Source organism: Beta vulgaris, chromosome 6 (assembly GCF_026745355.1).
Source record: "Beta vulgaris subsp. vulgaris cultivar EL10 chromosome 6, EL10.2, whole genome shotgun sequence".
In the NCBI taxonomy this organism is placed as follows: Eukaryota; Viridiplantae; Streptophyta; class Magnoliopsida; order Caryophyllales; family Amaranthaceae; genus Beta; species Beta vulgaris.
Window position 1 is genome coordinate 25,336,701 of NC_079207.1, and position 12,649 is coordinate 25,349,349.

Genomic DNA, 12,649 nt, shown 5'->3' on the forward strand with positions numbered 1-12,649 from the left:
CAACAAAAAAAAATTGTACAGAACATACACTATATCAGCCTAAAACACACTATATAATGTCAAAACATACTATATCATGGCCAAATACACTAACACAACACTAACATATTATCATGTAAAAATACACTATATCATCTCAAAATACACTATAATGTCAAAACACACTATATGATGTCAATATACACTATCATCCAAAATACTATCAGAGAACTATCATAACAACATTATCATTTCAAAATACACTATATCATCACAAAATACACTATATGATATCAAAATACACTATATTATATCAAAATACACTATATCATCTCAAAATACACTATAATATCAAAACACACTATATGATATCAATATACACTATCCAAAAACACACTATATCATTTTAAAATACACTATATCATATCAAAACACAGTATATCATTTCAAAATACACTATCATTTCAAGACTAATAAAAAGTAGTATAATTACAATACACTATATAATCACAAGATAAACTATATCATGTCAAAATATACTATATCATCACAGGAATAACACAATTACGAATTATTACAAAATAAATAAACCTAAAAAAAACAGAACTCCAAAAATCGCACAAAAATCAACATAAATTTATCATGCGAACAATAAAAATCGCACAAAAAATGAACGAAGAGTAATTCAAACTGAAAAAAAAATCAAAACTCCAAAAATCGCACAAAAATCAACATAAATTTATCATGCAAACAATAAAAATCGCACAAAGAATGAACGAAGAGTAATACAAACTTAAAAAACATCAAAAGTCCAAAAATTATAAGAAATTATACTAAAAATAAAAATCAACAATAAAATTACCAACAGTATGAGCAGTTCCACTAACACCAGTAAACTCCGATTCCTTTGCACGATCACCAAGAGATGAACGCAAACCTCTACGTTTTGGAAAATTCCGATTACCGGTCTTTTTCTTTCCCATTGCTAAATTCAAGCGAGAAAATTACACAGAACTGAAAATGAAGAATTTAGGGCAGAGAAGATTACACAAAACTGAACTTGAAGAGAGAGAAAATGAAGAAGTTAGGGCAAATAAGTTATTATTGAGAGACAAAACGCAGAAGTTACAAGACAACGAAATAGTACGAAGAAGTTAGAGGAGAGAGAAAATCTTAGGAGAGATAAAAATTGAAGGTGCCAAAAACTGAAAAGCGTAATCATTACTATCATAAACTCACGTGATATGAATCGGGTACACACTAACTAATTAATGTGCACCGGGTTCATATTAATTTTTTTAATTGATAATTACACAATTGGCTTGCCAAAACTAGAAAATGTCATTTTAGAAAGAAAAAAAAAAACCATTCACTCACTCTGTCACTCATCCCCCTTTCTCTCTTTCCCCAAAATCTCCACTTCTTAACCCCCAAAATAACTTGTCTGCACAATTCACTAATTCACTAAAACCCAAAAAAACAAAAACCAAATGTGGTCTTCAACAACGAATCCATCGCTCTCTTCTCCTGCATCCTCTTTCCGTCGCCCCCATTTCTGCCATCCTTCTCTCTCCATCTCTTTATCATCATCATTATCATCGTTTTCATCGAACAACCTCATTCCAACTCTCAGGCTCGTCTCATTTTGTTGCCAATCACCCAATCTTACTACCAATTTAACTGTTTCTGCCATGTCCGATCCCTCCTCTTCTTCTTCTTCTTCCGCCATTGATTTTCTCACATTGTGTCATCGCCTTAAGGTACTTTTCTTTTCTGCATGGACTTCCATTTCTTCCAATTTTCGACTTTATTTCTTTATTTTCCCGTTTTCTGATTGTTTTATTCTCCGCGTTCGTTCATCTTCGAGATAAACGGAACAATATATACCTCAAGTATTTTAGTATAAAGATTTAAAGAATGTTATATTACATGTATTTTTAGCTTCGTGACTGTATACGAGTAGGAGGAACTCGCACTTTTTCTTTTTCTTTTTCTTTTTTACATTCGTATGATCTTTGTGTGGATGAATAAGGATACCATACTTGATGGTGATGAAATGGATTTGAAGGCATTGTTTACAATAGTTGATAGAATATTACAGGAACTTTTGTTTATATTATTGTATATATGTTGTTTGCATTGCTGTTTTGTACTGCTGAGGAACTGTAATATTTTGTTATGCTTCATCTCGATTATGGTGCATTCGAGTTTTTAGGCTTCTGTTGTACTGGCGAATGGCGATGGTGTTCGGTGTGGTTGGATGAGCATCAAGTGGGTTGCTATCGAAGAGTTCGATCATTTTTGTGTTGTTTTGTGCTGGGTAATGGGTATGAGCTTGAGTTTGACAATGTTCTTTTTTATGTCTGAGTTAAGAGAAGTTTCCACAAAAATAAGTTCAATTCAATATATTTAAGTGCTGTGATTGCACAGAAAGTTGAAGAGAGCTAGCTTTTACTCTCTATCTTGGAGAGTTGAGGGGGTTGGGGTTCGGTAAGGAACTAAGCATTAACAAGGTGTAAGGGGGGAGAGGATCATTCATCTTCTGAATTTGGGTTAGCTATGAGATGATACATGGTGATGGTGTTTCCTTGAAGGTCTGTAAGGGAAGGGGTAAAGACGATGAACAAAATATAGCGAGCTAGGAGGTTGCCTCCCTGTCATTATATATTTTTGGGGGGGGGGGATAAATATACTATGGTGTATGAAAGTGGTAGATTTACTAAGCTTTACCCTCTTAAAAATGTGTTATGGTTTGCCTCCTTTTATCTCCTTTCACCTCTCTTGCTCTTGCATGTACTACAGTGCAAAACTTGTCATTTAACTCTAGGTGCTTATCAACTATAATCTAGATATAGGTCACAGTTAATAAGTAATGACATGCAGGGCTAGGCTATCACTTCTGTTCAGTAGGATGCATTCATATTATTATATGCACTTGATTTATCCTGTAGCCATGCATTGCGATGTGGAGAAATGGACTAGATCATTTTATTGTTTTGTGTTTTCATCTTAATGTTTGTGTGTTTATACCTTTCTCTCAATTTATCATGCCAGACCACAAAAAGGAAAGGATGGATTAATCATGGGATAAAAGGTCCCGAATCAATTGCTGATCATATGTATCGAATGTCATTGATGGGTTTGATTGTTGGGGACATTCCGGGTGTTAACAGGGAAAGGTTGGATTTTAAGCAATTATGTTTGTTTAGAATATCTGAATATTTCCCTTGCTGATACTGCTCTATCTTCTTTTGACAATGCTTCACACAGATGTATCAAAATAGCAATTGTTCATGATATTGCTGAAGGTATACACTTTTCACTCAAATCTATATCTCATATCTGATGGTATTTCTTACTTCTTAGTGTTGAATTTGTTTGTGAAGAGAATCAGCTTGTCATTTTTTGAATATCTCCATGGCATTATGATTTCTGACTTCTGTGTCCACCGGAACATTATAATTATTTCAAATTTCTGGAGCAAACCTATTGTCAATTGGGGTCTTATCAAAGCTTACATGGATTTACTTAGTTCTCAGTATCTACTCGAAACTTGTGATAGTTTCTCAGTAAACATGAAAGTCCAAATGTTGCAAGTAAAAGAAAATGGAGAGAGTATATAGACTTGTAAATATGCAAATTTAAAGGAAACCTCATCTGTTTTTGCTTCTGAGCTTTGGGCGTCAAAGTGCTGGATAAATTATTGTAATTTACTCTATCTTCTTGTCCTCATGTGTTCCGAAATTATGTATGTGTTACCTGGGAGAGGAAATATTGCAGTCTAGTGTTAATTTACTAAGAAGTTAAATGCACTGCTTTTGACTGAGTAATATGGGGCTAAGGTTGTGCTTGTGCTTAGCATACTGTGTTGCTCTTGGCAGGAGTCTTGAGGGGCACTAAATTGATGATACAACATATAAAATTGACTTGTTTTGAACCTGTACCTTAAGTATCCTGTACTCTAGTCATTTTTATTATGCTAATAATTTGACTAAACTTGTTGATCTACAAGTGAACAATTTTGGACCTTTGGGTATCACTCTGTCGTGATTGTTGTTTTCCTATGATTGCTGATTTCTGAGTGCTGTCAACTTGTCGTCATTCTCTCACCTCCTGATAACCTTGGAATTTTATTAGCTATTGTTGGAGATATAACACCCTCTGATGGCATACCTAAAGAAGAAAAGAGCAGAAGAGAGCAGGCTGCATTGAATGAAATGTGTGAAGTTCTTGGTGGTGGGATGAGAGGTTGGCATTAGCTTGTTATTCTCTAACCTTTAGCATACATCTCTATTGCACAGACTTAAGCTTACATATTTTGTGATTGCAGCTGATGAGATTAAAGAACTGTGGGCTGAGTATGAGAATAATTCTTCTTTGGAAGCTAATCTGGTTAAGGATTTTGATAAAGTAAGTGAAATTCAATTTTCAGTCTTTGACATGTTCTAACTTGTAAAATATTAGTTGAAGATCATGGATGTCTTTTGAATAACTTTTGCTAGATAGTCATTTTTTCTCCCAAATTATATAAACCCTTGCGATAATGTAGCTTTCACAGGGTTTTGATGTTTTTCAACCAACATATCTATGCCTATGATATTCCAAAACTGACATAAATAGCTATAATTTGGGGGGGGGGGGGGGGGGGGTGGTAATTAAACTAGTTGATAGCGAGCTGCGCTACTCTTATTTGCTCGACTTGTGCTCGTAAGCGATACCTGTTGCTCTAGTCGAGCTCGAATTGGCCTAATCATATGGTTTTTCTTTGTTTCCTTTTTTTTCCTAGTTTAAGTGAATTATCAACTTACCAAGGTCTCTAAGTTCAAATTTGGATAGAGTCAACTCACGTCGAGTATGAGTTGCTTGCAAGCAGCTCATCTCGATTAGCAGTTAGCACTCCTAGTTATAAACCTTGGGTACTTGCATGCACTTGTGACAATGTAACCATAAGAGTATGGGACTTCTCTAATTTCCCTGTTTTTGTACTTCTTGGACTACCAATTTTCTAATAAGTATTCTCATGTATCCAGGTTGAAATGATTCTTCAGGCGTTAGAGTATGAAACTGGTAAGGCTTATTCTTATATTCTGGAAAAATTACGGGCATCAACAGTGTCAAAAATCTGTATTTTCAACTTGTTGAATATTCACTTTTACTTGGTTTAGTGGTGCTCGTGTTTCTGTTGCTGTGTAGCTTTTGTTGTCTCTAATTCTTGATCTTCGAGTGATCAAATCAGTCGTTTTGTTCACCACCCTTTAGTAGGTTTTGCTGCAGACATAATGACCCATCTAGGTTTTTGTTATGGATGTGTGGGGATCTGAATCTATTGTGTCCTAACTCCCATGTTAAGATTTGTTGAATTCTGGTAGAATGGACTCTGCTGTCTTGCTAAGTTGTTGTGTCACTTGCAGTTCTTGTTCTGAAACTAATACCTCAGTTTAGTGGTTGTCGGTCAAAGATACCTACTGCATCTGTCTGCTCCTTTTTTTCTTCCTGTTTATGTTCTCTGTTTTCCCCGATTTTGACTTCGTTTTTCATTGTCTCGTGGTGGGTGAATGTTCTTTTGAAATCCATTGGTGGATTCAAGCTAGCAGACTCAGTAAACTGTTTTCTGTATATGGCACACAAATAGTAGTGTTGAGAAACTTTCACAGTCCAGTTTACCTGCAGATGCCTTTTCGATGACTTCCTGTATTGATTATGACAAGAAGAGGTGGCAAGTGAAACAGACTGACCTTTAAGGACTCCTACATTAATAGGCGCTTTGATCTGAATCCCGCTCATGTTTTCACACATTGGTTCCTTTTTTCAGAATTAAAGGAGATTGACATTAGTTGGTAGTTTGGTACTGCAACTAGTGTTTAGGTTTTAGTTATGTTGATTTTTCTTTCTAAAGATTTTCCTTTCTAATACTAAGTTTAGGAAATGGTTAAGAATATTTTAGCATCAGACATTGAAAGTTTCCCCACCCCGTCTTCCCTCCCCCCTCCCCCTCACATAGAACTCACCCCTAGAACCAAAAAAGTTGTGAAGCTGATTTGTAGAACTGAAATGCACATAAATTTGCTGGATGATTATGTTAGCATAAGTTGTTATCAATGTCTGCTCGCAACCAATCTCATTTGATTTGACTAGTGTAGTTAAGGATTTGTAGTACACAGGCTTTACAATGAATGTTGTGCACAATCTTGTATATACTTCATACACTGGGAATTTTAGCACAAAGTTGAAGAATATTGATTTGTTTGAAAATTTCGAGGTCTGACATCTTAATTGATAATTTATCTGACAGAGCATGGAATGGTTCTTGATGAGTTTTTCTTGTCAACAGCTGGTGAGCTCGGTTTTCCTAATTATATTATTTTTAACACACTGAACTTTTTGCGCAGTAGCTAATAAATTATGCACCTCTGTATGCAATATACAGGAAAGTTTCAGACTGAAATAGGAAAAAGCTGGGCTGCTGAAGTTATATCTAGAAGGAAGTCCACCTTGGCTAGTAAAGGAAATTAAGTAGCAATCTAACCAAAGTCTTAATCTATCTGGAGGGGCTGATGGCTACTCAAATCTGGAGTAGCTTTCTTGTGTTATGGTCATCCAGCAACTAGATGGATTTCCACAGTTGCTCGTAAATCTGTAGACCGCAAAAGCTAACAATGTAACGAGGCAATTGTAGTCTGTATGCAGATCGAGGCAAATAGAATTTTAGCCCCAGAGGTACACCTGATTTTACCGAAATGTTTTTGGCACACATGTTTCATGCTGCCTTGATGACTAGCATAATAAATCGACCTACTTGCTCCATGATGATCCATGGTGATCACGGCTTACTTTTGTTTAATTCTTTCTTAATTAACATCTAAATCTCTCATCTCAGTTTAATTGACCACTCAAGGTGTATGATTTCCATTTCCATTTGTCAGTTTTTGCGGTTCCATCAACCAAGGGCCAAGACCTTTCTCAACTTTTTTGGCAAAATGGTCTACTTCGTATGTCGAAGAGTAGAATAGCTGCAATAGATTTCCGTGAATCATCACTTCCCCTATCTAGAATTCAGTGGATTCTTCTTCCAAAAGAAAAAACTACCTCAAAGGAAAGGTTATTTTTGTAAGGCTATTTTCTTGCTTATTGAGAGGGATCTTAAAGAACAAAATAAGTAGAATGAGAGAAGTTCAAATGAATTAAAATATCCTACGGTATATCATGCACACTATGTACTTGAATGTATAGTAATTGTGTTGGTGCTTGGTGGGGATTATATTTTATGCAAAAGCCATTCTCTAAATGAAGAAGATGGGATTAGCATAGTTTTACCCTTTGCGGTATGACTTATGAGGCCTTTAAGTATATCTTATGTGGCAATAAGTAGATGTTAGAATGAGGCGTAGGATGAGCATCTTACACCAGCTTCAAAAAAACAAGGCAAGAAGAACAAAATGCACCAATGAACATGCAAAAAGTAATTGATTTGACAACCAATGAACATTGACTTACTTCCAGTGTACAGATGGAAAATGCAAAAAGTAATTGATTTGACAGTTACTGTTCACCATTAAATGTGGGTAAACCACCATCCCACTTCTCACTTTCCCACACTCAACCTCCATCATTTCACTTCCCTCTACATTTTCTCTCTCCAAAAAATTCAAAAACTCCATAACCTCCATATTTCAAATCCGCTATAATTATCTTCCACCATCCCAAAAATTAGTCATAAATTTTGCAAATAGTTCATTCAATACCCCAAATTTCGTTCAATATCCCAACAATTGAGTAATTTTCTCCTCCTTCCATGTTTAATGATTTCGTTTTTCAAATTTCGTGCTCTAGTTACTAAATTTCGTTTTTTTTTTTTGCAAGAACACAAAGTGAAGAAATACCATTGGCCACCCTTTTCAAAAGCAAAGGGGACAAATCTAAAGAAATGCTCTACATCCAACAATAGGTAATATCTGAACCTCTACTTTGAAAATCTTTCTTTAGACATTATTTACTATATCACAAGGATTGTACTTTGGATGTTTGTTATTATTCATTGTGTGTTATTGGAGATTTTATGTGGCTGCATAATCGAATTTGATTTTAACAATTGACTTATATTGTTAATCTTTCTATTGTACAATAATGGACTTTCATTGAACATATGAACTATGTTGTTATTTTTATAAACATGCAAACAAATTGTGGTTACTTTTTATTATTTACATTGTTGTACATTAAGTGAAATTAATTGTACATTAGTGGGGTAAAGGTACAAATGATAGTCTATGGTTGTTCATTAAAATTCAATATATGTACAATGACACTGATAGTCCCACAAGTGAGAGTGAAACATTACATGCAACTAGGATGCCAAATGAATACTTTTATTCTATTATGTTTCTCTGTACATTCTTGGCTTCGTGGTTGTTCATTAACAAAATCAAAATGTACAATGACAGCCTCCCAGCTGAAAGTAACCAATTCTTGAAGCTGATGTCAAGTGAGTAATTTGCAATCTTTGTTTCTTTGCACACTGGTATGTTGCTGTTTGTTCACTGATGAAATTCAATATGTACAATTACAGTCTCATACCTCATAGTGCCTCAGGTGCCACAATTCAAAGTGATGAAATTCAGTGTGTTCACTGGATATGACTCAATGTACAATATTGTTTTATTGAATATTTATTGGTTATCACTCAATGTACAATATTATAGCAAGATTGTTCAATTTCTATGCTTGAATGTACAATGTTGTTACGACTGAATGTTCAAGGTATTTTATGAAGCTGATATTGTTTACTGGTTATAACTCAAAATATATACATTATTGTTTGATTGAATATTCACTGGATATGACTCAATGTACAAATGTTCTAGCAAGATTGTTCAATTACTAAGCCTAAATATACAATGTTGTTATGACTGGATGTTCAAGTTATTTTATAGAGCTGCCCTTGTTCTGTGTACATTACGATTGCGTTAATGTTCACTGTGTATGACTAAATGTACATTAGCTTCACTAACATGCATGCATAACTAAAAATCGTTGTCTAATGGTCTTTGTACCATATCTCCAACAAACTTTGGCTTTGCGAATCCCAAATCCACATTTAAAGGCGTAGTCATTGAATAATTTGTAAGCTTCTTCGTCATTAGCAACCTCTTTGAGTATCAATTCAGATGCCTCAGACTCAACATATTCTATAGACACAAACAAAAAAAATCAATATGGGTATTAAAACAAAAGGTCAACACATAACAAAATGATTATAAACCAGTTAATTTACATGAATGTCAACAAAGTGTACATGCAAGGTACGTGCATGTACATGCAACTGTAGGTGGAGCTAGTAATAAAACAAAGGTACCACATCCAACGCAATAAGGATAAATCACAATGTACACTGATGGTCATTACTTTGATCACTGAAAAATACACAATGTACACTCGTATATTATTGTAAAACAAACCTTATGGATTTGTACATCAAAAATATTGATTCATCAAATAAATACAGAATTGCCTGGTAATTAATCTTCTTCTCTTTCTCCTCCATCACCTAAATCTCCCATTGCATTAGAAGGAATAACATTATCAATTGAAATTCCATCATTTTCACTTATATCCTCCATTTTACAAATTGAGTACTTAAAACATGCAAAGTTTTAAAAATGCAAAACAGAAAATAAAACTAAATATCAACTTTTGGGAATTTATGATAGAAATGAATGAAAATCAGGGAGAAATAAATGAAGAACAAAATAAATGAGAGAGAGAATTGAAATGGTTCTTGAAAAATAAATGAGAGAGAAAGAGAGTGAATGAGTGAGTGATGTAAGCAACAAAGTACAAAAGCTTGAAATGGGGGAGCTGGCCCACTTTCAAAAATACTGCCAAAAGCCGGCTGAATTTTTGGCTCCCCTAAAACTAATGAAACGACGTCGCTTAGGGGAAGGTGTAGGATGTTCATCCTACTCCCTTCCCCAGGATCTAATTTGCACTTATGTGGTGTATAACCCTATAGTTGTTGATAAATTCTTAACTAGCATCCAAAATTTGAACGGTAGTGGTAATAAATGACATCATGTTGACATGAACTAAAGTTCATAATTGGCTAATTATCATCATAATTGCTCTTTTGTTTTGGTTATTTACCTCATTGACACCAAAGGAAAAAAAATCATAATTAACTTAATAGACAAATAAACTGGAATATGACACAACCTAAAGTATGTCAAGAAAATTGAGTTGAACAAATGATTTCCTTATTATTTGAATCAAATTTTCTCGAACCAAATTTTATCGGAACTCCTAAGTTCTGGTAAATACTAGTGTGTGTGTTTTTTTTTGACAATATTGCCATCATTAACCCCCTAATCTCTAATTCTAACCTAATTCTAACCCTAATCTAACCCTTCCCCTTACCCTAATCTTAACCCTTACCTTTACCCCAAACCCTAACCCACCCAGCCCACCACCCCTCTACCCCAGCCCAGCCCCTACCCCTCCCCTCCCCTCCCCTCCCCTCCCCCTCCCCCACCGCCAATTTGTTCACCGCCCCAACCCCTCTTCGTTCACCTCCGGCCTTCCCCACCCCCTCTTCGTTCTCCGTCGGAATCCCCACCCCCTATTCGTTCTCCACCGGAATCCCCACCCCCTCTTCGTTCTTCGCTGGAGTCCCCCACCCCCTCTTCGTTTTCCGCCGGAGTCCCCCACCCCCTCTTCGTTCTCTGCCGGAGTCCCCCACCCCCTCTTCGTTCTCCACCGGAATTCCCCACCCCTTCTTCGTTAGCCGTCGACTCCCCGCCCCTTGCGCGAAAATCCAACCACCTTGCGCGAAAAACTAACCAACCCCCCACGAAAATCCCCCACCTTGAGCAAAAACCGATAACCCTGCACGAAAAACCGACCACCCTGCGCGAAAATCTAACCCACCCCCGCGAAAATCCCCCACCCTGTGCGAAAAACCGACCACCCTGCGCGAGCAGTTGATGTGATGGTGAACGAAGAGGGGGAGGGGGAGAGGGAGGGATGTTGTCGGGGAGGGAGGAGGTCGGCGGTGGAAGGGAGGGGGATGCGGCGGTGGAGGGGGAAGGGGTGGGGTTGGGAGTGGGGGGGTTGGGCCTGGTGTTGTGGGGGTGTTGGGTTGAGTTAGGGTTAGGGCGTTTGGGGTAAGGGTAAAGGTTAGATTAGGGTTAGGGTTAGATTAGAATTAGGGTTTAGGGTTAATAATGGCAAAATCGTAAATAAAGCTAACGGCGACTTAACGTCCGTTAGAAATGGGTATATGGTGCGTAGTTTTGAAAAGTCAGGGGTATATGGTGAATATCTGAAACATTTAGGGTATATGGTGAATTTCGCAATTTGTCGGGGATATTTGGTGAAATAACTGTTGAATCTATGTTTTTATTTGTTTTCCCCTGATTCCTTAGTGCATGGATTACTTCTTGATTATCCGTTTTGATGATGAGCTCCGACCATTTCCATTTCATGTTTCTCAGTGCTTTCAATATCGCGTATGCTTCCGTTTGTTCTGCGGAGTAGGAAAATATTCTAGTAGCGAATTCTTCCCTTGAATCTTCGTTGATATTTTTCCATGCTATTGCTGCTTGCCAATGATTGGTCCTAATACCCTTCTTCCAAGCTCCATCTACTACAAGAGTCTGAGAATTACTTAAGCTTTTTTATCCCACTGTCCACTCTGACCTTTTGGTCTTCTCTTCTTCTTTGTTGTTGTCATTGTCACCCATTTTTCTGTTCAAATTTCTTATGCTATCCTTATATCTGTAGCTAGTTTCCTTTATTATCTCAACGATTCTTCCCGGATCTAATTTGATGTTCTTGAAGATAATTTCATTTATGTGAATCCAGATTCCCCAGAGTGTAGAGAAGAATTCTATTTCCATCTCTTTTCCTTCTTGTTTTTTCTTCTTGAAAAGGTTTAGGAATTTTCTAAACTACTCTTGAATGGTTAGTTGAGTCCCTTGAGCTGCTACAATTCCCATAGTTGAGCTCCAAATTCTTTGGGTAACTTGGCATTCTATGAAAAGATGAGCTAGGCTTTCTCTATGCGTATTACACAGACTGCAATTTGGATTAACATTTTTGATTTGCCGTTTGATGAGGTTATCTGCAGTTGGCATAGCATTAACCATTATTTTCCATATGAAGTGTTTCCACTTTGAGAAAATGTTTGAATTTCAAATTTGTTTCTAGAATTTTGATTTTGCTTCAGTGTTATTTATCCTGCTACCTTTGTGGTAGTAAACTGCAATGAGCACATACGCTTACCAATTACGTGATTCTCCATATAAGTTGCAATTATTAATTCTTATTATGTTGCAATGAGCACAACGTGATAATTAATGAGAAACACTAATTTTCATTGCATATTTTAAATGGCAAATTGACTCGAGTGTAAGTCAGCCCCATGCAGAGGCGAGTACAAATCAAGTGGTCGACAATATACACATGCATGGAAGAACCCTCTCTCTCCTTTTTCCAAAGTCACGTTGACTTGTAAACTCTTCACCGCAACCAACTGTACCAAGTCAAATATTAGAAGCACAAATAAGTAAAGGAAAAAAAAAGACTACTATAATGTATGAACTATATATGAAGTACTTCTTACAAACTGTATAGGTGTGAACTATTGACTCATTCTTCACAATTCATCCTAAATACA

The 12,649-nt window shown here is 36.3% G+C and overlaps 1 protein-coding gene across 1 annotated transcript; it reads left to right on the plus strand.

Moving 5' to 3' along the window:
• The first annotated feature begins 1,210 nt into the window (after window positions 1-1,210).
• LOC104896323 (uncharacterized) lies at window positions 1,211-6,783 on the plus strand. Its single transcript, XM_010683062.4, has 8 exons — window positions 1,211-1,739; window positions 3,034-3,158; window positions 3,250-3,287; window positions 4,117-4,227; window positions 4,310-4,389; window positions 5,010-5,046; window positions 6,272-6,313; window positions 6,407-6,783. The coding sequence occupies exons 1-8, from the start codon at window positions 1,470-1,472 to the stop codon at window positions 6,490-6,492; spliced, it is 789 nt and encodes a 262-aa protein (XP_010681364.2). The 5' UTR covers window positions 1,211-1,469; the 3' UTR covers window positions 6,493-6,783.
• Window positions 6,784-12,649: the final 5,866 nt, after the last annotated feature.